Here is a 25,596-nt window from a genome sequence, read left to right as displayed (position 1 = left end):
ACATTGAGTGTTTATTAGTTCAGCCTTGGTAGTGAGGTTGCTGTTGAAATGGTCTCAATGATTGATAGAACAGCCTCATTACTTTGAACAAGCTGGTGGGATGGTGGTCTGGCCAAGCCTTTAATGCCATGTAGAAAAGCAGAGCTGGAGACCCTGACCTTGTGAACAGGATAAGAATGGTTTTATATGTTCTGATATAAAAGGACATTATTAGTAAACTGAGCAGGACATTATTAGTAAACTTAAAAGTGCCTCTCCAAACTTTCTGGAATATTTATTATTAGGTTCTTTTTTTATCTTTTAAAAAAATAAAACTAAGTATTTACATGTAACACTAAGTACTTCCAAAATCATTAAGTCCCTGTTGGCCTTCTTCTGCTCCCTCCCAAGTTTTTGTTACTCCTTTCCATTGCAAATTTCTCACTTGAATACTTGCACTTCAGTATACTTTAAAAGGGGGTCAGGAAGATAAATCATTGCTGAAGCTGTGCAAGCAAAATTAAGCCAAACTCGGGAATCATACTGTATTCTCTGCTGCTGCCATCGTTTCAAGTAGATGATGAAAACCATTACCTAAATAGTACTTACAGAAGAGAACTTCTGGCCTCATGCTTACTCTGCAACATCTTGATTAACAACACAAACATGAGGAAAGTGTTAAGCTGACAAGCCAAATTAATCCCTATTGTATCTGTAACTGTTTTGTTGGAATTTAGGCTAACCAGTGCAGATTATACAGTATGATTTAGGATAGGCATGAAATGGACAAGCAAGTAGAGCAGAGCATGAAACACGAGTCATATAAAGTACTATCACACAATAAATATTATACATGTACATGTCAAATGTAATGTGATTTAATAATTTTTCTGCCAGCAGAAAGAAATTATTCAAACAAGTCAACAGAATATAATTATGACAGAGCAAGGGTAGTGACCCCAGTATTTAGGTCTGGCTGTACGCTGCCCCATTAACATTTGCTTGAGTTCCTCACACCAGGAGAGCACAGGGACAGACTAAGAGTTTTGTCAAGTATTTTAATTTGGTTGTCCTGAGAATGAAAAGCACTCCGGATACTTCCTTTTTAAATAACAGCACACTACTGCATCTTTATTAACTCTTTGTCCTTTAAGATAGTGGAAGTTTGTTCTTAAACATACATAGCTAGGTCTTATTTTGATATGAAATGAAGATGGCTCGATCCCAAGTTTGCCAAAGATGGGGAAGTCATTACTCCCTCCTGCTCTGTTTGCAAGAAGTATCTTCTTGCACCAAAGGATAATCTGGCCATTCCCTTGCTGCGCCTCAGTAGAGGCCATGCAGCCAAGGGTCCAACATCCAGCGCGGTATTTTCAGCCAGCAGATGGGCAGGGGAGCATAAGGCTCAGCAACAATGTCTTTCTAAGCACCTGCGTTCATTGCAGACAGATGTGTGGTGGAAGTGGTTTGGTTGTGCAGAGGGAAACTGGAGCTCTTCAGTTAGCTGTCACTTTGGGGCTTTGTGGGGATGCCTGAACTGCAGGATGTGGCTCTACACCATAGCTCGGTGCTCCAAATATTTGATCTTTGCTGCTGCTCAGTTAGAGCTACTGTAGGATTTTATCTCTGGATACTTTTCAGTATCTATTGATTTGCTGCCTTTTTTTTTTTTTTTTTTTTTAAGAAACACTAAACTAGGATATTTGGCAGATGATGACAATTTTCCAATCCCCTTAGCAGAACAAAAATTTCCCAGCATTATTTAACAGCAGCTTTGCCTGTCACTTTCTTTGCTTATCAATTCAAGGTCAGGCTTTCCTTCGAAGTGCACCTGCTGCAATCCCTTCCTGCTTTTCCTGCAGCAATTCAGCCCGATGTGCCTGCTCATGCTTTTTCCCACGGTGCAGGTTGGCACAGGTGGCACCAGCAGCCTATGACACAGTCTCTTAAATGCAGGATCTAGCATGAAATAGCCAAGATCCCTAACCAATGGCTTCTCTCGTTTCCTGCTGTAATACAGTCATTTTTATCGTTCATGTATCGATTCCGATTCTTTTTTCCCCCGTGGTGATAAATAAGTCCTTTCAGCTAAATAATTAGTTTTCACTTCTGCAAATATGCATTGATTTTCATTTTTTACACATAAATATATATATTTCTTCTCTGTGGGGTGGCTTTTGTGGTAATGCAATCAACGTTTTGAGAAGGAACTACTTATTGTGGTTGTTGGACGCTGGATTTCAGTGACAAAGAGGATCAGAAGGTGATTAGGAAATGCTTACTTAGCTCCTGTCAAGGAAGTTATCTCCCCCTCAGATGGGAAAATTTGTATTTCATTTCTACAGGAGTTTGCCAAAGGTAAGGATCTCCAAATCCATCGGAAGGCAGGGAAATAGTGCTGTCTCCTCCTAGAACAAGTTTTGTGAAACATAAATCTGTGGCTTCATCCACCAGGTGGCAAGCACAGCACACTGAACTGCCAGGCAGAGCTGCTGCTGCCAGGGGAGGCTCCTGGTGCTGCTCAGCATGTGCGCATGAACAAAGTATCATACAGATAAATAGCGGGACTCCCTCAGTCCTTCCGCAGCTGATGGCGTGCTGAGGCAGTGGTGCTCTTCTGGATGCTATTTCCAAGGCATGGAACTATTGCCATATTCATTTTTAAACAATGACTGCCTCACGTGCACATGTAAGGATAGATAAAAGCTAAATATACAGCGTTACATATAACAGGAATAATTGAACTGTGTCTTTAAACGACACATTCGGGTCTCAGAATTTGAGGTATTAGCTTGCAGTTGAATTAAACTTTTAATGAAAGAGCATTTTTTTTTTTTTAACGTACAGATTCAGAAGTTTTAGTGAATCCTTACAGTGCCTTGTGGCATACATACATAGAGGTTTTTCCAATTTTCCAGCTGGAAGAATGAAGGCAAAACTGAAGAAATACGCCTTAAAATAAGTGAATGAAAAAGCAGGAAGAGGCACAAGATTCCCAGTCGTGGCTGTAGTCCCATTCTGGTTTTTTAAAGTATTTAAACTACACAAATAACTTTTTTTGTTGTGTTTTAAAATAATTTTCTGTAGTAAGAAAAATTAAAATTACTTGTGTATATGCAAGAAACTTTTAATCAGAAAACACTCAGCCACCTGCTACCTGAGACAAAGCAGCACTAGATGTATAATTTTGAAGATTAGAAATACTGCAAATTCCCGAGGGTCGTGTAATTGTCTGCACAATGTATGCAGTGTTTTGGATTTTTTCTTAAAAGTTTCGCTATGCCAAGAAGTATTTATGAATTTGTGTATCTTTGAAGACAAATGTGAATCGAGAAGAAAAATTTCCTGATTATAATGATTTGAGGTAAAAAGGACATCTAAGGATACCATTAGTTGAAACTTCCTGCAGTGCTGATCAGCTTTCCCCTCTCATTTGTATGGGAAGTTTGAACCAGATTTTTGTTCTGATTTTCACTAGCATAAATTTTAATTTGATCCATATTCGTTAAAAAAAGGCTCTACAGGGAGCAAATCCTCTAGGCTTAGTTCTGTACAAAAGGAGAGAAATTCCATAAAAGCCAAGATTAAAGTTTGGTTTTGGGTGTTTTGTGATGTGACTAGAAGCATTATTAGTTAAACTGTAATATAAACATTGTCACTTTTTTTGCTTATGAGTTTATCAAACATCCAGAAATTTGAAAAATGGAGTGGATTTGATTAGTCAATAATTCCTCTCATTGAGTGCAATGGTTATTAAACAGAAATAGGTTGAAGTTTTCTGATCACCTCTGTCCCAGAACTCATGTTTTCAAATTTTCCTTCTAGTTACAGAGAGTATGGAGGCAACTCCATATGTAATATTCTTCAAAGTCAGTGTGGCATGAGAAAAGGTTGAGTGAATCTCATTTTTGTGTGTATATATCTATATATATTTTTAAAAACAACTATAAAAATACCCACTGGGATATAAATATGCGTTTATGAAGTAATGTTTGTAATCTAGGAATAGGAATATAAATCTAAAAATATATTTACTCTGTATTTAATAAATAAATGTACGTTTTATTGCATATATTATTATGAAAAATGCCAGTTAAAACTGAAAAATAGTAGAATAAATCAATATTAGACCAATTTCAAGGGCCTTACATTTCCATTTGAGTTTAAAATTGGGCCTCTCTAGATAGCATATGATTTAGAAGATATTATAAATATGATTATATGACATTTAGGTCATTTAAAAAAACCCAAATGACTAAACAAGCAGTGTAGCTTCATCAACTCCTTGAACAAAATCTGGAATAGCTCGTGTATGTATGAAACGGATCGTTCTTAATTCATGCAATTTCAAGCTTTTCCTTCACAAAGACCTCTGAACTTAATCTGGGAATTTTCTCTACACTTCTTTTGTAGTTCATCTGTAGTAAATGTCAGAATGCCAACAGAAACTCTGACATACCTGTCCGTCATTTATGCTGCTTTCAGTAAAGAAAAACAAAATGAAAACCAACCAGTCCTCGTCACAATGCAAAATAAAAGGCCACCGCTAAACCTTCTGATTTCTCTGAGCTGATTTAATATTTCTGTAATGATCTGTGATGTTCAGGCCTGCAGATGAGTTTTGTCATTCTCGCTGCTTCATTCATAAGGTTGTTCAAAAAAAGTATATTGCAAAATGCATCACTCGGTGTCAAAGGGCGCAGCAGTCTTTTTGGTGGGCAAGCGTATGTTTTCTGGTGGCCGATACGAGAGGGAGCTCATTTTTGTTGTTAGGCTTGGATGTGCGCTGACGTTTGGTGGAATGTATTTTATGAGCTGAAGAAAATATTTTTTAAAGTTTCTTCCAAAAAAAACATAGAAAAAAGGATTCAAACAGTTGTTAAAGTAAGCGATGCAAATAGTGAAGGGCATGGCCGTATCCACAATATCAGTGATTTTGCAGTCTGTTATTACGTGTAGTTGAATTAATACATCCAGAAAAGTGAATACTTGATGAGGAATCCAGGAAAAGAAGAAGAAAAATACTATTGCCACAATCATCTTAAAAATATCATCATTTCTGGTCTTGTTTTTTTGAATTTGATAGGCCGCCTTCAGGGTCTTCCAAATTAAGGTGTAGCTTGTTAATATGATCAGAAAAGGGATTAAAAAGCCCAGCAAATTTTTGGATAACCCTAACCCAACCCGGAGCGTTGTGTTGTTGTTGTCATAGCGAAACCCGCAGACTGTCATGTTTAAGTTTTCAGCAAAGAATATATTACGGTGAATGATGACGGGCAAACTGGCCACACCGGCAAGAAGCCAGATGGCGATGCAAGTTAATCTGGCAACAAACATGGTACGTCGAATTCGGGACTTCACTGGATGTACTATGGCCAGGTACCGGTCAATACTAAGGCATGTGAGGAGGAAAACGCTGGCGTACAGGTTGAAACTTATCCCTGCTGATGCTAACTTACACAAACAGTTGCCGAAAGGCCACTGGTACTCCATGGCTGTGTAGGCTGCCCAGAGTGGCAGAGTTATTAAAAAACACAAGTCAGCCAATGCCAGGTTTAGAAGAAAGATGCTGGCTACTGTTTTTAATTTCATGTAGCAGTAAATGACAATAACGACCAGGCTGTTCCCAAATATGCCTATGATAAAGATGATGCTGTAAACAGTTGGAACCATAATGTAGATGTAACTGTGCCTTCCTGAAACAGGACAGTCGACGTGGATTCTTTTAATGGTTTCTTCAGTAGAGTAATTTGGGACCATTTTGATCTCTTCAGCTGCAACTTAGTTTCTGGAAGAAAATATGCAGTTCACACCTGGGAGGGGATAAGAGGAAGAAAATGTTATTCATGACAAGCATTTAATTTTTAATACGTTTCCATTAAATGTCAAGGTTTTGTGTCTAGCACGTGTCAATGGTTTTGAATTTAAAACTAAGCTGTCTTCGAGTATTTTCTCAACCAATTTTTATTTCCATAGAGACTTTGCTTGCAGAATAAAACAAAGGTACGAATGCTAGGAGCCAGCTCAACATTTGTTAGTTGTTTTTTAACGTAACTGAAATCTAATGAACTTTTTTCAATTGACACTATTCTCATTTAAAATAAGTGAACGCGTGTCATAAAAATAATAATAGACGGTCAAAATAGCAGACAACTATAAATTCAGGACAGTCTTAGTTATTTCTTTTCCCTATAAATAGGCAATATATCTAATGAACGAGTTATTCAGGTATCTCGGAAACTACACTTAAGCACTCTGAATACCAGCTCTGTAAATAAGAGGAGTATGATGCATTAGGGAGTGAACTCAGATTAGGTACCAATTTTGATCTCTGATGTGAATCCTTAGATTTTTTTTTTTGCCACACATGAATTCTTTGAACCAGTTTCTACTTCACAAAGAAAGATCGAGGAACACAATCTACTGTTCTGTTTTACCATAAATACCTTAAATATTCTGAAGTTTCCTAGCATCTGGCTTGGACCTATGGTATTTAACTAATAAAGAGGGGCGTGGAATCCGTAGAAATCCAGACTTCTTGATTTGTTGCATGTGAATAACTGTAGAAATAGTTTAAGAAGGGTGCATGGCAGAAACCACAATTTACATTACCTGTTCAACCAGTGACTAAATTTATGTATCCAGAAGCTGAAGTTGTAGTCTTTTAAGTGTATGAGAAATCTTTCTGGACTGCATTAAGTGTACGGAAATGGTATGAAATCTCCTTTACAGGGCACCTGTTTGGTTTGTCAGGGCTTGTGTGTCCTGCAAGAATTATATCCTTATTAATGATTTATGACTTTAAGAAGCAGGTAGGATGCCTTAAGTGACTCTGATACTAAATAACCTCCAGAGTCTATAAGTAGTCTTCCAAAAAACATTGGTGATTAAAAAAATATAATTAAAAATTGATAGTTACTATTGCGCAGCAGTGTTTATTGCTGTCTACGGAATCCCAACAGCTGTCAGCCAAACCCAACCTGTGCTGCGTGGAACAGATTAAGTGAAATGTAATTACTTTAAGAATAAAATACAACCCTTGTAACTGTAAGTCACTTTCGTACAGGTAAATATATGCACCCTAAGATGTTGGGCAGTATAGACAACTGCAGAAAGAAAAGATACCTGTCATTACAGAAATGTGGGCTGTGTCGTTAAGGAGGTGGCTGCTAATTATTTGTGTTGCTCAGCACTGATGTTCCTGTTAAGGACAGAATGTTTGCTGCTCTCTTAAGTGTCTGACGTGCTCTTGTTGGGAGACAAACCTTATTCCAAATGGATTGTCTTTTCAGTTTTTCTTTTTAATATGGAAGTGAGACATGGATACATCTCGGTAAAGCCCACACAAGATCTGAAGAAGAGCCAGGAACTAAACCCAGAATATGGATTGCAGTCAGCATTTTGTGAGCAAGGTGACCCTTTGGCTCTCAATTTATTAGCTTTTAAAAGACTCAGTATATCTCTATTTTAGCTAATATTGTAGTATATGTTTGCATTACTTAGTTGATTAATTTCCAAAAAGCTAGCAGGCCAATTTAAAGATTTAGGTTCTTGGCAATTCCATCAAGTTTGGAATATCTAATTAAATGCAACTAAAACTTTTTGGCAAAAGGTGCAATGTAACACCTCCCAGTCTCTCCAGTTCATTCTGTGTATTAGTCTTGTTGCCTCTGTTGGTAAAAATGTCTCAAAATGACATCAACTATTTTTGCCACGTTTAAGAACTGAAAGTCAAGGAAATACAGTAGACACAAAGAAACGCACACCCTTCTGATCATGTGTATAATGCATCCTAAGCTGCATTTCCTAGCTTTCAAACTGTGCCAAATGTAGAATACATGGTGTTTGGTTCTGTTGAAGGTCACACTATCCATAGATCAGAAAGAACCACAATGAAAAGATTTCAAGATAAATAAATCTTCTTATCTCATCCCTTGGTGTGAAAGTGCCCAAGGAGACTTGACAATAACTGATAGACTCTGCAACGTCAAGGTCTGGCAGTATTTGCTTTGTCCCAGCTACAAGCTAGTGCTGCACAGTCTGCTCATTGTCATAGCCCTTGCCCACTTATATACCTACTGAGACTATGGCCAAAACTTAGCAATAAGAAGCTGTAGCGAAGTTGATGAGCGAAAGCAGACAAGGGGGGCTGGGAGTGTTCATTAGAGCTCTACTAAGAAAACCATTACTGCAAGCCAGACTTGCAGTCAAGTAAATCAAGACCCAGTTAAGGCTGAGCAAGACCTTCCTTAGTGATCAACCAACTAGTGGTACTATTTGGCAAGTGCATCCTGCTCTGGTGTACTAACTGGCAGGTTCACAGCTGAGACAAACATAGTTGACAGTGAATGTTCCCACTTTGAGATGTTTTCTGTACGCCAGTAGATGTCAAGGCACCTTTCTCACAGTCACCTCACCCAACCCTTCACTCTACTGTATTTTGTTGTTTAACTTCTAGTTTCTCTTTATTACCCAAGCGACAGCTGGTACTTTTCATGCCAGTAGTTGTGTTAGTTGATATAATTAACAGCATATGTACTTTCACGAGAGTGTACTAACAATTACATTGCATTTTCAGCAATGCGTTAAAATAAACAAAAAATACTTTGAGGTGAGAAACTTGTGTCTGGCTCTCTAAGCTATTGAATTCCCTGAGCTTATTTTCAACTGCTTGGGAAGTTAAAAAACCAGAACACTTCCCATGGAGAAGCAGGAATTTAGTCAAGAAATAGTATGCTACTTCAATTTATCTGTGTAAGACTGTAACCTTTCCAGAATGGAAGTATTTTTGGTGTAACATGGAAGTCAGTGGAACTGTGCAAAAGATGTGTTTGGTATGTTATCAGTTTTAAATTATAGTAAGGAATTACAATGAATAAAGGAAGAAATCCATTGCTGATTTTATTAAATGAAAAGGAAGCAGAAATACATAATGCCATTGCTTTTAGGTAAGTAAATATGGAATGCTACATGCATATCTGAAAATAGTTTGAACGTTGCTGTGAGAATGAACCTTATAAGAACCTCACATCTGAAATACAGCGAGGAAGGCATTGCTAATCCCAAGCTTCCTTTTTTGATTTCCTGGAAATTTTAAAGCTTCAGAGCTAGCTTCAGGTAGATCTGCTGCCTTGAGGATATCTGTAACTTTAGAACATTAGGAAAAGCTTCGGCATAGGAGAATTAAGTAATCTGTTTTGGAAAGCATAGGCCCATAGAAGTGTGGGATGGTGAGGCAGGGAAGCTGTGGTGGTGTGGAATCGTTACAGGCAATGATTTCTTTTCTGTACCGCTGTCCTTTTTGCTGTTTGTCTCACTTGCCACAATTTACCTCCTTGTCCCAGGGTCATGGTTACATACATTTTATGCAAAGCAGATACTTCAGCATGGGACCTACTACGGATTGCTTAAAAACATTCCAGAAATAGATGGCTAGTACAGCTTTATGGTGCCAGAATTCACAAGAACAGGTTAAACCACTGGCCAGTTAAATGCAACTATTGAAATTGTGCACACTGATAATTCCACTTAAAGCATCTCAAATGACCCGAGTTAACATAATGATAATTGGATCATTTTAAGGCTGATACACAAGGAGCTTTTTCTAAGAGGATTGAATTGATGCTACTGTGAATGGTGTGGCAGCATCAATCTCAAAGCAAATTATCTGGTGAGCATCAAACCCCTGTTGTATGTTACTGTCCTGTTTGGCCTTTTATCTTTTTTAATTACAATAATTATAATAAGTCACTGATAATGAAATGCTTCAGACTGTTCTACCAACTATTATTTACCACTCCATTCATTGCTTCTGTTGGGTGAACATGCATTCTAATTAAACTGCCTGTGGAAACAACAAGGAGTACTGAGCCAATGCGAGGTAAACAACACTTTGTCAACTGAAAGATAAGATAGCACTGATTGCGGCCCTCTGCGAGAACTTCCTCAGCTATAAATAGGTAAGCAGATGTCACAAGTCAGTTTTTAAACAAAAATGTGGTTTTGATATTTGCTTTGGCAAAGACTAAATAGACTCAGGCTGACCAATCCTGTCACAGTGTAGCCACCTCACCATTAGGAAATGAGTTTTTTTTTCTTCTGGTGGTAGGTGGATTATTTACTTTTCTTACAAACGAGAAGATATTCCCATGCTTAAGACGATGATGTATTATATTTTGATATAGAATTACTACACAGGGAGAAGAGAAGCTGAAAAAAGTTCGGATCATTATGTTCAATATAATAACTACGTTTGTTTCTTTCTGGTGGCATAAGCTTTTTTCCTTTATCTTCAGAGCTTAGCCTGCCTCTTTCCTAATTTCTTCTATTTCTAATTGCCGAGAAACTAATGACTAATGACACTTCTCAAATGCCTCATTTCACTGCCTTTTTTTCCCTGTACAGCAGAACAACCCCCTTTAACCTCATTGTCTCAATGGATATAGTTTCCTCTACTTCATATGCCTACTTTAGCCTCCTTGCTTTCCCAGCACTCCTGACTGTGAAGCCATAAATTCACCTTTATTTCACCTTCTTGTTCTAAGAACCTGTGTTCCCCACTCATGGCTTTCCCAAGTATTTTCAGTCCAGAGTTAACAGGTGATTTGAGGAAGTGAGAGAAATGCAAACCCTTGGGCAAATAAAAGCACATAATTCAAACTGTTGTGGCCTTGTTGTGTGCACAGGCCTCCTGTCATCCCTGTGCTGTCTTCCACAAACGTCATCATCTGACTTCAAGGCAAATGACAATAACTCAAAATATTACTAAAATGGAACAGCAATAGATAGTATATAACCAGGACATGGCCCATACATCAGTTCACGTGCACTAAGAACAGAAATGGAGCTTACAAAGATCCACATTAGCAACTGTGAAGTTGGCTCTTTTTGGATGAGGAGGGGGTCTGGCACTAGAACAATGGAATCTGCAGGATCTTGTACTGGAACATAACATTTTTGTTTAACAGCTGTCCTCCTCTTTACTATTCTATAAAGCAACTGCCAGTCTGTTGAAACTGCTTTTTAAAGTATTTATCTTTATAGCTTTCTGACCCGTGTGTGGATTCTTCGTGCCTTCTGCTTGCAAGAGCTGGAGCTGGTCTGCTTCAGCTATGCCAGTTCCATATAGCTGGAAAGTAATCTGCCTGTCATCTCTCCAGGATCTGGTTCTTCTAGTACATCAAAACTCTCAATTGGTTATTACTTATTTTGTGCTAGCGGAGGACCAGTTATCTCTACCTTGTAAATATGAATTGTTTATGTACTCTGACCTTCTCTGCAAGAACTTCTCTGTATTTATTTCCCCCCGGCACACTTCAAAAGAGTCTGTCCTTATGTATGACAGCTTAATAGTGTATTCTGAAAATAATAATCATCTCCCTTCTGTTTGTTTTCAAAACTACTCTCATTAATTTTCCCTTCATTTTCCAAGTATCTTTTCACTATGCTCAGTCATAAAATTTATGTGAGAAAAGGATAGATGAAAGTACTTTCTCCTTTGGGGGAAAAAAATGAATGGTTGTGTAAGGACTGAATGATGGAATTGGGTGTGTGGGATTTCAAATGACTGAGGGGGGGAGGAAAATGTACAGGAAAAGGAAAGTAGTTAAGAACAGCCATAGCTAAATCGCTTTGAAGTGTAACTCATACATTTTTACCACTAGAGGTCCGTATTTCCTATTTTAAAATAATTATTTTATATTCAAGTGCCATCGCTTTCAAAATATTCTCTTCCTTCACGATTACTTAAGATGCAAACACAGGGCAAAACACCTATCATTGAACTTCTGTATGTATGCAGAGCATAATGTATTAGAGTGAATATTTTCACTTTCTTTTAGTATCTACTAGCTTGTAACTGCTTGCCTTTATTCTAGTACATTCCTGGTTTTGCTAACTTTCAGTCCAGTCCTTGCATTTATAAGCCACAGAACAACATCATGGTATTTTTTTTGTCAGAAACATATGCAGCTTAAAATCTCTAAAGCTTTTTAAGCCGAATTAAGAATAATATTTTTAAAGGGAGGATAAAAGTATAGTTTACTTCACAAATACAGACAGAAAAATAGTAACACCTACTCATCAGACTAAAAGTTTATTTTAAAACTAGGCACATTGTTAATCGTATAACTCTTTTTCCAAATATCAGCCAGGGTGTATTCTTGAAGGTAATTCCAGGTTAACTTGACTCAAACATGTATTTTCCTTCTTGGAGGAGGATTCTTTTTTTTTTTTTTTTCCTGAAAATGCTTTTTTTTTTTTCTTTTTAAAGGTATTGAAAGGATTTTTGGAAATTGAAAGGTAATATGAGCCTATACATTTTTTTCTTGTCCAAATTGAGACTTTTAGGCTTCAAGTGCTGTATATATTTCATGAATTGTAAACAATTTCACAACATGAAAATGTAAGAGTCTTATCACTCTTTAGCCCCTGCTCCCCAGCTGTTTTGCAAGTTTGGGTTTGTCACTATGCCTTTGGACACTGTCAGTGCACGATGATGTTACTCTGTCTAAAATAACTTATAAATAGTTCTCTGATGCTAATAAGGACAAACAGCTTTCAATCCAGACAGAAAAGAAAGGTTATTAGTGTTATGGTAACTCTTATTTTATTGAGACTCGGAGATGAATGAAGTAATACCAAAAATGATGGTATTAACTACATTGTCTTGTTCCAGATAAATAATGTGTCTTGTCCTAAATTTATGTCAAACGGGTTATATAGTGTCAGTATATCTCTACACCCTTAAAGGACGTTTAGGTACAAGCATATGAGGTCTGTATCTTGAAGCTGCTAAAACCAGAAGCATTTAAAGGGAACAGAGGTGATATCTAGAGATAGAAAACTTGCAGCTGACTAGATTTAAAATGCAGAATAAAGACAAATAATCTTTCACTTGCACACTCAAGGACTTTGTGTTAGAACTGATCTATAGGGCTATGTAGTGATGAATAAAATCTTCCAAGTATATTTTTAGACACTAAATGCTTCGTAATACTACCAGGAAACAGGTGACCAATTTCTGCATGTTCTTTTTAACAGCGTACAGCGTAACAATGCCACAGTTAAAATTCTAGCAGTTGCAGCAGCAGTGAAAGATTGGACTATTTTTTGCGTATACACCCATAGTACTTAAGAGTCCAGAAACACTGGAAATATTTCTTCATGCTACTCAGCAATTTTGCCAAAGTTAACCCTATCAGTTGTTTTTCCCAGAAGTTGGGAAATCACGATGTACATATCCCTATAAAACTTCCCTCGCAGATGTTCGTGCCAGGGTGGCTTGCTCAACTTCACTGGAGTTTCTCAGCCTTGCTAGAACTTAGTGGTTTAGTGAATGCTGGCATGGTAACAACTAGGGGTTTATTTTGTACAAAAGGTTGCTAACCAATTTATCTCACCATACCCCATGCTTTGTTGATCAAAATCTTTCAGCTGAAAGAAAGTTTTGGTATTTTAGTTTGTACGTTTCATGTTTTGGCTCTTCTAGGTTTAGGTTTAAAAAGAAACGCTTTTCATGGAGCTTTTCCTCTATACACACATTTTTTCCTGGCTGCTAAGGGAAGGAAAATCACTCTTGGATTCAATGAGTGTAGAACTGGACTCCAAAACACTGAAGAATTAACCACTTTCAACAAGCAGTGTGGTTCATCTAATCTCTCAAGGAGAGCAAGGTGGCGGTATTAGAGATCAGTGGTTCTGGCTTGACAGTGTACCTGATACTCCAGGTATCTTGGATATTTCCACATAATCTTCTGGTCTTTTTCTTTCATGTTTATCCATCAGAGCAATCTCTCTTTTCTTTCTTTGATCAAGGCTGCATGAATGCGTTGCAAACTCTCTGGTGCTTAATATGTCAGGTATTATATATCCTTAAGAGAAGTGAATATGAAATTACCTGCACAGCAACAACTTAAAACAGAAAATACAATTAAATAAAGTAAAATATATTTCTAGATTAATTCATCTAGTTCAGTACTTCCAAAACTAAGCCTTCAGAAAAGATGTCTGAAAGGTGAATCTCCATGTGATATCTCTTTGTTCCAGTAACCTCAGTTGCTTTGTCTTGACATGAATGAAGATCATATTTTCCTTACCTAGGTTATTAAACCTATAGCTGAATTAGTTTTAGAATGTGAAAAATTAATTGTTATAGCAGTCACTCGTTTCTACCACAGAGTAAAGAACTGCCTCTTTTTCTAAAAGTGGCTGAAGATGCTTAGACATATTAAGACTCTGAAATGAGGGTATTAACTGTCATCATTAATCCACCATAGATTTTTACACCTCTGTTCTAGCCATTAGCTTTACCAAAAACAAAGACTGGTGCCCTCCTAGGAGGTAGAAATTATCAGTAATCAACAGGCTAATGTAAAGTCTGCTTATAAGGGCCGTGTCATCTCCTCATTTTTCTGACAATGTAATTTACATTAGATGCCAGGAAAGAAAATATAAATCTCTTTCAGTTCAAAGCAGGACTAGAATTTCTAGGGTTTTCAGTGTTGACATGAAAAGATTTTGGAATGGCAACATGATGCCAGGTACTATTTTATTAAGAATATACAGTTTACTGCACATTCATAACCTCGGATTTGATGCCTGGTTATGTAGTATCTTTAGGGTATTCGGAAGTACCAGAAAGAGTCAATAGTGATCAAGAATTAAGCCATCAAGTCCCAGAACGAATAACAGTGAGATTAGTTTGAGCCGTGAAAGGTTACGTGCTGCACAGTTACTTTCTCTGAGTGGTAGTAAATGAACGGATTAACACATTTCCTTTATTGCAGCTGGAATTGCCTATATAAAATATAGTGTGCCCCATGTGATCATTTTTAATAAAAGACAAAATTCAGGTTTGTTAAGTGCGAGTGAAATAATTTGATGAATTTTACGTTTCTATTCTGATAGCTTAGATCAACTGAATAAGAAGTATTAAAGTATTTTTTCTTTAATTACACAGCAGTGCACATCCTACACAAATGTAGCTTCTGGATACCTAACCACACACCTAAGATTTCTATTGGCACTGTTATTTCTGTACTGAATGAACCATAAGCTTCTACTGTGAACTACGCCAGCCTGAGGAGTAAGGGAAGTTGCATTAATTCTGTGCTTGATCCAGATCTATATTTTAGCCTTATAAGCCTGAGGAGAGGTAAGAGAGGCAAAAAACCCACCTTACCAAAATAAAAAGAACTGTTGGAAGCCCTTACGATGCCTTCTTGTAACAAAAGAGAGGTTAGATACAATATGTGAAGTATCTTACCTCCTTTCAGATCATATATAAAATCACAATTTGACTTACTGGATATTCGATATATCTATTAATCTGTCTTTAAGGTTATGTACTCTTCTTCATTGAAACCTGTGGGTGTCTCCATAGATATACAAATATAGCAGATAACTGTTCTTCCTTTTCAGCTTTTAGGAGAAACACCGTGTTATACTACTGTGACTTCATGCAGAGCTTAATAAGGGGTTAAAAGACATTTTCCATGCTGTTCCGAGTACTATCTGTTTCTGGTCATTCTTATTTATTGCTGGAGTGGATGTCTTTGTGCATCCAACACTGAAACAGATCTTGGTTTCACTGTCCAGATCTTCTCAGTATTAGTCAATGGTTTCACTGGTCCAGCAGAAAGTAGCTGTCATCTGGAGTGAGGCCTTTTCGGGGGGAATAAGAGGTACTTCCACAACCTGCTCTTAATGCAAGATAGAGCCATTCTCTTCCAGTGCTGCTGAAGGAAGAGATGATGTTCTGAGCAGCACAGAGAGACATTAGTCATTTAGCTCGTTGCTCTTCTGGTTTTTAACAATATCTGAATTTATAAAGACAATAGTTTTAACTCTAGATGCAACTCACAATTTGTAGCAATGCTGGGCAAGTCTTTTGATGGAACACTGTCCCCACTGTGAGTTTTATTAACCTCACGCTTCTTGAAAACAGGGAAGTGTGGAGGCTACAAATATCAAAGGTTCTGTAGCAGAAATGATGTTTATCTGTTACCTAAAACACTTGAAAGGAAGAGGCTCTAAAGTGCTACTGCAGAGGCAGGCTGTTGTAAGGAAGGCGCTTTTTGCTAACTTGGTGCTTAGTTACCGTGTGCTTTTACCAATTTTACACAGCTCCTGAAACAACCCCCACCGGAGGGGATGATGGAACTCCTACAGAGGTCACTTACGGACAAGGTCAGGCAAGTGCTGGAGCTATCTCATGAAGATCGTTGCTCTTTTGGTGTTGTGTCAATAGTGACTTTTCAAAGAAGCATGAGATTAAGGGCTTGGGCAATACGGAAGTTGCAGACAAAAACATTCTGGATGGGTAAAGGAAAGAAAGATGGGCTTTTCTAAGGAGTCCAGACACTAAGTTTTTAATGAATTGGCTACAGCAGTGCATTGGTACCAAAGGAAAGAGTTCGCTTATCTTGTTAAAGCACACAATGGAAATTCATAGCATATGGAAATTATTTTTACAAAACAGAAAGGAGTGAGAAGTTAATAACCTCAGGAGTGCTACAGAGATCTTTCTTTTGGGATTCAAATGGAAATTTTGCCTCTATAGAGGTGCTTAATTGCATTCTGGGATTTATTATTTGATGATCACAGTTATGCTGTAAGTAACGTTTTGGGGCACTGAGAGTGATGTAGACTGTGGCTTGTAGAACTGAGCCTCAAAATATTAGTGTCTCAAACTGTTATCCTGTCACTGACTCCAGGATGTGAGAGGACACACGTATGTATTGGCTTTTCCTCACAGTTTTTGCAGCATATAAAAGTCTAATGTGTTACTGTATTTTTATTTGAAACCTAAAATATTAGAAACGTGCATCACTCAGCGTGGCTGTTGTCCAGAGCAATTTGCAGCACAGATTCTTTTTCTCTCCAGGGATATGGTGCTACTCCTGCAGGCAGCTGTGAGGAAGCAGCAGGTACACAGTTCACATCTCTAGACTCCCCTGCCTCCCGCGATGAGGACTCTCCACACTCCTGGCTTTTACTAATTCAGATGAACCAATGACAAAGGTAAATGGTTGTCTTTTAATTTTTTTTTGGGTAGCTGTACTGCAATATAGTGTGTGTGAATCAATATGTAGTATTTCATTAAGCCTGGGGCTCTTCTGCATTTTGGTCCAAGGAGAAAAAATAAAATTCAGTAAAGGATTAAATGTCTCTTACTCTGTTAGGAACATTAAAATAACAAAATGACGTGTCATTAAAGGATGGAAAATAAGTATTACCATAGAGAAGAAGGAAAAAAATCTAGCTAGTTAGGTCTGACTGCTAAGAGGGTTATTCCAATCTGCTCTGAGAAAGCCTGGACACTGAGTATGCACTTACCATTCCATGGGTAAGACCAGGAAAAATTAGCGTAAGTTTAAACTCTTGATTATATTAGTGGTGGCTGATAATTTAGCAGAAAACGTGATGCTATACATCTAAATTAGAAATGGTAATCTTCTAAAATGGTTAATGTGCAAGTGTCATGCCCACAGCAACGTGCAACCACTGTCAGAAATCACAACAGAAAATGGAATGTAAAGGTCAAAGCTGCCACTGTTTGCTCATGAAGCAAATTGCCTACTTTTAGGAGAAAAAGAGTTGTTCTGAATCTAGGTGAGAGTTTTCTGGCCTTCTTTTTGTTTTACCATGAAAGACACAACCCAAAATCGGTGGTGTTACTAGTATCAAACTACTGAAAGTGATGGTTTAATTAAGTTTCTGTTGCTTCCTCTAGGGATAAATGTTTGCAGGAGGAGAGGTAGGGGACACAACTAATAACTTTTTAGCCAAAGATGGGAGGTGATAGGACTACTTTGTGGAATTTCAGGCTAGTCCAAACAGAGGCTTCCATACTTTCTTAGTAGTTTAGTTTATACTCTGTGACCACAGTGTCATTTGCCTACTCTCCTACAGTCATGTTAATCTTCTGCTAAGCTAGAAGATGCCGAGGTAGATATTGGTACTTATTATTATGTCACTTAAGCTCCTGAACAACTTTCCTTGGTTAAAAGTGAAACAATAACATAATGAACAATAAACTCTGTAAGATAACATTACTTCTGCTTTTCTGGTAAAGGAACTGCCTTCCAGTACTTTTTTGTAAAACACTAAGGAAGGTGCTACAACAGAGCTTACATACATAAATTCGCTCCAAGTCATGCACCGCATCAGTAAATTTGACACATATGGGAACATTCTGATGCATGTGTGACCCTACCGACACATTCATCCTCAAACACATTTTCCTGCCGTTAAGCTATACCACTAAGGTGGAGCCATGAGATACCCAAGAGCTCTACAGGCTTAATACGCAGTCCCTCCTACAGCACGGGCTGTTATTCTTACTTTTTTTCCCCTCTGCAAACATAGAAGGCAAGCACAAATTAATGAATAACAACCTTCAGAAATGCATTGTGCAGAGCAATACAGTTATTTTCATCTACAATGTGGATAATCTTGTCAACAAGTGGAAGAGAAAAAGGAGCACTTAAAATTCTCTGCTCCTGCGCCAGAAATAGACTCTAATGGAAATTAGATGAGTTGGCTGAGAGTAGTTCATGTTGCACACTGTTACCTAAAAGGACCTTCCTTCTCTGAACACCTCTAACAAATCACACCCCTGTTTCTTACCTATCACCAATAAGGTTAAAGTGACCGATAGAAGCTTTTGCTTTGAGCAATGTAAGCATTCATTGAAAATGAAGCCCACGTGCAGATACAGCATCTCTATGTTTACGTGAACACAGACATACAGATATCACTACAGTATCTGTCATGTAAATTAAACCAACTAACGTGGCAGTTTCATAGCTACATTTCCAATATCATGGCTGGTGATTTCTGCAGAATTTCCCGCTAGTTAAAGTGTTACCGTTCTGGGGAAAACAAACCATGTTGAACACCTTTTTTTTTTTTTTTTTTCTTTAGAACTCAAGCTAAAAAATAGTTTTTGCCTTATGCCTTACTGGTGAACAAATGCAAATGTATTGTGGATTTCTATGCAAGGCAACGGTTATAGGATTTTAACACCTTTGTTCAGAGGAAGCTTTGTCTTCCATGTGTCATAATTCAGCAATACATAATAGGATTTGGTTCACTGTGTCTGATTGCAACACTTGATTACTTTTCTTTTATATAATTAATTTATATATTCTTACGGTGGGAAAATATCACACAACAGCAACACTCCTCAGAAAAGACTTTTCTTCCTTAAATGAGAATGTTAGGAACAGCCTGCAGGCAAAAGTTAAAAGATTAAAAACAAAGGACCAGCATGGAGGCTTCTTAATGAATACCTCATTAGGGTCAGAAAAAAGGAACCAAAGGCAGAAAGGAAAGAAAACAGTATGAGTAACTGGTAAAATACAGAGGTTATTCAGACCAAAAAAAAAGAGACCAAAAAAATCTTTTAAAATAGTAATGCAAGTAAACCCAAGAGAAGTTAGTATCACTGTAACTGTTCGTAAGTATAACGTGGAAAACATAGAGGCTCAGTTGTGGTTTCACTTGCATAAAACTCTTAAAAGCAGATAATTATGAGGACTAGACGAAAAATTTGAGTAGCCAAAAATAAAGACAAGCAATGTATCTGTGATTTTTTTTTTTTTTTTTCGTATGAGTCCATTGGACTCAAGAGGTGCCAAGGGGTTAATCAAAGAGGATGAAAAGTCAAATACAGACACCTTAATTCATGCCACTGGGAAAGGTATTACCACTCATGAAAAAAATAAGACACTGTGATCCTTCATGCTTTGTCTGGAAGGCAGCACACTTTAAATAGAGTAATACCAAAACAGATGTTCAGCCAAATTTGTACAGCTTGTTTCCTAGCTTTTGTCAAAGTAAAATTCATTCCTCTAATTTGAAAATACAAGTCATTAGTGAACTCTCTTTTACTCTCCTAGCTCTGAAATGGTCCTTGTGGGTACTGAGGACCAGCAACATGCTAGAACTAGAGCATGAGCTAAGCTGTGAAGCAGTGCATCGTCAACCAAGTGAAGCCTTGGTTCTTAAGCAAATGCAACTGTACAGATGCCTGGAAAGGGTAGCACTGTGTCCTCTAAAAGGCGCCACAAGAGCTTTACTGTAATGCTTTAAAAATTACCAGTTGAGCTGAGCAAATGCTTGCATGTGTGGCTGTCCTGTACTGATGCAACTTCCTTTGACGATATCTTTAAGAACATAGAACAGCATTATGAAATGTATTCAAAGGCAAAATATTTTTGAACATTTTTCCTTAGAACTGCTTTTTAGGAGGCACACAGGTAAATAAATACCTTTTATCTGAAATAAAGCCTGATTTGGGAAAAAAAAAAATAACCCTATGTCTTATCACAGTAAGGTGTTTATAACAAAGCCAAGATGAAAACAATGAAGACAGAAAGCTAGTAGCAGAGCTAGAGTGCTACTTTGAAAACAGATGTTGATTCCTGCCCTGTGCTTTGTATTTCTGATAGATGTACGTTAAGTAAACAAACTGAGGAGGAAGGAAATTCTGAGTAACTGCCAGGAACTGAGTGGTAGCAGAGTAACTCTTGGGCTCCATGTACCTTATAGGAGGAGGAGTAAAGGAAAATTGTACAAACTTTTAGGCCTGGGTTAACAAGAATTAGTGGAAAAAGGAAAGAAGATGAAAACAGATATGAGTTTTTCAAAAAAAAGATGAAAAGCTGACATACATCCTCTAAGACGGAATTGGAAGAGGCATGCACAGTTCCTCCAATAAACAAGTTTAGACTGTATCTTTGTATATTACGTGCTTCAAGCAAAGGGTTTGGCCAGGCTGGATGATGCTAAAGCAGGGTTAAATAGAGGATAACTGCCAACAGAACATTTTTTTAGTGGAGTCAACTAGTACATTTTTCTCCCTTGCGTAAGCCCCTCAACATATAAGTACAGCTGTGCAGTGGTTTTCTGGAATGTTTTACTGTTTGCATGAGCTAGAAATGCTGAGGCACAGTACTTTCATTCAGTATATCCCTCTCAATTTTCAGAAAACTGAGGGGACTTGGGAATTCTGTTTGTTTGTTTTTCTATTTCTGTTCCTATATTTCATCTGCTGATTATTAGATTCCACTAGCCAACAATCTGTCAGTAAATGACCAACTTGTATGACCTAGAAGAAAGGAATAGGTTAATTAACTGAAATTAGGCATTTAGTTAAACCACTCTTTGTTCTTGCCGTAACTCTAATTGTAGTTTTTACCTCAGACAGTAAAATACTGTCTAAATAGTGGCCTTGCCCACATTCAGTACCAGTTTCTTCAGGTATCATCAGTTACCTTTGCTGTAGCTTCCCTTTCGTCTTGTCTTCAATCACGCCACTCACTGATGCATTGCCAGTCTGATCTCACTTTCCTGCTGTGAGGTCGTCTTCAGTTATTACCCATTTTCTGTGCCTATAAGAGAAATGCTACTCAACTACTATAAAAGGAGATAAACACCACAAATAGTAACCAAGCATTCTAGATAGCCTTGTTATACAGTGGATACCTGGATAGTTTTGCTATCCAACAAAAACCAAATGGAATGAAAATTGTAAAAGACACCTGACAGCCCAAAATTTGCAGTTCTTTCAGATGATGGTGTAACAGAATACTAACAGCATGCTATTTGGAGCATGATATTTTCCTTCCCTTAGCTGCAATTCACTTGAAAGCTCAAAGTAATCTTAGTATAATCCATCATTTAGCTGAAGATAAGGCCATAAATGATTAGAGGAGCCATTCTATTTCATGTGTGCTTTGTCTCAAACAATCACAGCTGTTAGGACTTATGGTCAAAATGACTTATTTTCATTTATTTGTTACAGTTGAGGTAAAAAAATAGTGTACAAGTATCATAATTCCCCTTGTTTGTCAGATCTGTTAAATTCCCTAAAATGTTCAAAAATGACAGTTCTTCTAGAGTACATCTGTAAAATTTTTTTTTTTTTTTTGGCCAAGGCTAAGTTTTAGAAGATGGTACAGAGCACGGCTTGAGCGCTGTGAGTACAATGACTGTCTGTTGGTGAAAGTAATCTTGAGAGACCTCATACGTGCTCTTTAACTGGCACTGCAATCTACATTAATTGTGAGGCTAGTGTCCATTTAACTTTCTTTTTTACTTCTCTGCTCTGCCGTCTGTTGGGACAGGTCTGATCCCATTTCCCATTTGATGGGAAATGTCAAAGTCTCTTTCACTCGCTTGTGCTCTTTCATTTAACTGCCCAAGTCTCCTTCATTATGGCTAAATTAGCAACTGTGCTGGTTTTGTTTAAGCTTCAGAACTCTCTTCACACTAGCCCTTTGGGTGTCAGAGCAGATATATTGCCAGTACTCCTGTCACAAATAGAAGGGGGGGTTATTTTGCTTTGCTGCCCACCCTCCTTTCCCTGACTTTAGCCATATAGCCTCTTTCTTTGGCATATCAAATCTATTGCTCAAGCAGATCTAGTCATATGATGGTGAATCTTGATAACCCATTTCCTCAACTCAGCCTTAGGTGTAACATACCCAATTAAATTTTAGTCTATTTCTCCTCTTATTAAGGTATCTCCTGGAATACATTCAGTTAAAAAAAGCACATGATTAACCACGTAATGAGAGTCAGACAGTATTTGATTAGAATAATGCATAAATATCCATGTCGTCTATCTATCTTGAAACAGAATGTGATCTTTAATGTCTTCACCAAGGCACAAAAGGAGACCTGAAGTATGGGGATCACAGATACATGCCAATCATTCAGAAATAACTGGAAGCATCTCACAGTGTGATTAGACGCCCTAATATTTGTGCAGTAGTAGCCGCAGAAAAGATTATGAATACTCCTGGTGACACTAGTAGCTTCAGGACCTCAAGAAGGTCCAGGGAAAAAGGAGAGATAGTGAGCAAAAGAGAGAGATTCGTGACTGCTTAATACATTTTCAACTTATGTTATACTTTTTCATAAACAAGAGTTTAACTAGGCCTGAGTAATGAGAGCTTGCAGTTTATGTAACTTTAAGTTATCATATTAGTTACCGGAACTGTCGTAAAGAACCAGAGGCAGTGCCAGCGACAGAGAAAAGGACTATCTAAATGTGTTCCTTCAACAAACACAGAAGATAAAATTACCACGGAGCAGAAAATTTAAGGGTAAAGGAAAATGCAGTGAGTGTCCATTATTGGAAAAAAAAAATTAACAGTAATTAACTCTGACACATCTCTGTCTGCAAACATAGTCCATACATTTCAACAGAATTCTTCTAGGAAGTATAAATAAATCACCATGTTTACATTCTGCACCTGCCTCAGTTCTTATGGTACTACAAATAGCAAAAGAAATTAGATGCATTTTCAGTTACTTAGTACGACTAAAGAAAATATTACTTATTCATTGAGTAACACCAATAGAACAAGATGACGCACGATTTGTAAGCCAGTTGTAGAGTTGTGACATTTTAAACTGAAAAGCAGCACTGTCCTCACTTCTGCAGTGCTGATGCTGGCGTTTCAGACTGATATCTGCTGCCTTTTAAAGCAAAAACTTCAAGTTGTAGTTGGCACACGCTGTCCAGCCCAAGCAAGGAATTGTTTACAAGCAGGAAGGCAGGACACCTGGCACCATCAGAAATGGGAGCACTTCTGCTCTCCTCCAGTGTGAGAATTGACTGTGTTTCCATTTACCTTGGCAAAAGGGGAGAACGAAACCAACTATATTCAAATTTAATGATAAATGTGACTTCCCTCTCTTAATCACACAGGTCCACTCTGTTCTCAGTTTAGCAACATAAACTAAGAAGCACTGTACAGTCATAACGGATTATTCTCTGCTATGTAGTTCAAATCATAGAAAGGTGTACAGAAATGCCACATTTCTGCTGGAAAGGTGTATAGTTATAATGCTTAATACATGAATGAAAGCTTAATTAGTAGGCACTTTACCATATTTTTGAAATATGCTGTAATTTAAAAGGTTATGGTGGCAACAGTCAAAATGGACTGCCATAGTTAGGAGTGCGAAACATCTGTTTGACAGTAAAACAGAACTAAAAGAGCCGTCCTACATCACCATGGTGACTACCTGCTTCAGGCCATACTCCATCCTCTTATTCGCGCAGAAGTCTAATCAAGTTAGGGTGTGGGTTTATGCAAATGAAAGATGACACCACCAGCACCCCATCAAAACAACAAAAGCAAACCGCCACTAAAAAAACAACCAAAGTCCAAATTCCTCTTTAATCTCATCCCTTTTGAGGGGCTTGTAATTTTACGGAGGCTGTTTAGTGCCCTGTCTCATGCTATGCAACCCAACACAAGCGAAAGAAGTACTACTACTCATGGAAACGATGGAAATTTACAGAATCCTGCTGTGGCTTATTGCTGTGTACGTAACGGGTTCCAGCGGGTTTGCAGAAATGGAGAAATGGCCAAACGGAATCATGCAAATCTATTACTTGTACATAGCGTGATCCGATCGACTGACTTAGTCTCAAATGCCTGTTGATCTGCTCGGAAGAATATAGGGCTTGTATGCCTGTAAGTGGCTGATAGCATTTTAAGTGTTTTAATGCACAGGGAGTGGGAACATAGTAAATACGTTACAGGATTTCACCTGAACATGCTGAAGGACTCCAGGTCAGTTTAATTTTTTAGAGTCCATTCTAAGTTTAGAAACTGGCTGGTAGTAGGGGGGAAAAAAAAAACCCAAGCAAAACAATGAAATGGGTGTACTTTTACTAACTAAAATGTTATCTCTGGTTGCAGATCACTCCGTTTTCGCATCCTGGGATGAAGGGGTAAGCCTGGGTACCAGAGGGCACGGCCCCCGTTCTGATGAAACCAGCACCAGCTGCTAACGGGTGGAATTGCATTGCCTGTTAGACTGAAAAGCAAGCACAAGTCTCAAAAAAACCCCCATCAGCATCGCCTCTAGCGATTTCTGATGACTTTATATCATGAGCTTCGCACAATAATAACAATTTGGAGCTCTCATCTGATCGCGACTCGAGAGAAGCGGCTCTCGCGGGCAGCTGCGAAGAACCGTGATGGGGCGGAGGTGTCACCGCTCTGCTCAAGGGCGCCTTCGCTCTATCGCCAGACGGGGCAGGGCACGGCTGAGGCAGGGGGACACTCGGCGCCCCCGAAATCCACCCGTGGGGCGCGCTGCCCCGCCAGCTGCCCCCGAACTGAGCGCTAACGCAGCCGCGGGAGCCCCCGGGGCGCAGCGCAGCCCGCCCCGTCCCCGCGGCGCGGCTCTTACCTGGCTCGGCGCGGCTCGGCGGGGCTGGGCGCTCCGCGAGCTCCCTCCCCGGCCCCTCGGTTTATAGCGAGGGGCGTTGCAGCCCGGCCCAGCTCGCCCGCTGCCTCTCCCCACCCATCTCCCGGGTCAGACCCCGCTGACCCGTCTCCCTCCCACAGCCCTCCCTTCTCCTCGCCGCCGCCCACGCCCCCCGTGGGATGCCTGCTCCCTGCCTTTGCCCTCCAGCTTTCCCAAGGAGGTGTCTCAAGTGGTGTGCAAGCGTTTCCAGTTTCTCCAGCCCCCCCCCCCCCCCCCCCCCGAGCACATCCGAAACGTTCAGGTCATCACCAGTGAGATTGAGATACTTGTAAAATAGCAGTAATAAATCTGTCGAACTTCGGGAGCAGGTATGTT

The 25,596-nt window shown here is 38.7% G+C and overlaps 1 protein-coding gene across 4 annotated transcripts; it reads right to left on the bottom strand.

Moving 5' to 3' along the window:
* Positions 1–221: 221 nt before the first annotated feature.
* AGTR1 (angiotensin II receptor type 1) lies at positions 222–25,339 on the bottom strand. Of its 4 annotated transcripts, XM_054074331.1 has the most exons (4): positions 25,204–25,333; positions 21,261–21,377; positions 13,695–13,850; positions 222–5,792 (listed from the first exon to the last, which is right to left on the bottom strand). In XM_054074331.1, exon 4 carries the CDS (start codon positions 5,737–5,739, stop codon positions 4,660–4,662), a length of 1,080 nt encoding a protein of 359 aa, XP_053930306.1. In that variant the 5' UTR covers positions 5,740–5,792; positions 13,695–13,850; positions 21,261–21,377; positions 25,204–25,333; the 3' UTR covers positions 222–4,659. The 4 variants fall into 4 exon arrangements, with proteins under 4 accessions (XP_053930306.1, XP_053930305.1, XP_053930307.1 ...); XM_054074330.1 differs by lacking the exon at positions 13,695–13,850 and having other exon boundaries at positions 25,204–25,332; XM_054074332.1 differs by lacking the exons at positions 13,695–13,850; positions 21,261–21,377 and having other exon boundaries at positions 25,204–25,339.
* Between the last annotated feature and the right edge of the window lie 257 nt (positions 25,340–25,596).

Source organism: Cuculus canorus, chromosome 9 (assembly GCF_017976375.1).
Source record: "Cuculus canorus isolate bCucCan1 chromosome 9, bCucCan1.pri, whole genome shotgun sequence".
In the NCBI taxonomy this organism is placed as follows: Eukaryota; Metazoa; Chordata; class Aves; order Cuculiformes; family Cuculidae; genus Cuculus; species Cuculus canorus.
The sequence above is the reverse complement of the archived record's forward strand: the minus strand, read 5'-3'. Positions and strand labels throughout refer to the sequence as shown.

Bases quoted from the DNA above. Each gene is read 5' to 3' on its own strand.
- AGTR1 (XM_054074332.1), bottom strand. From the start codon at position 5,739: ATGGTCCCAAATTACTCTACTGAAGAAACCATTAAAAGAATCCACGTC.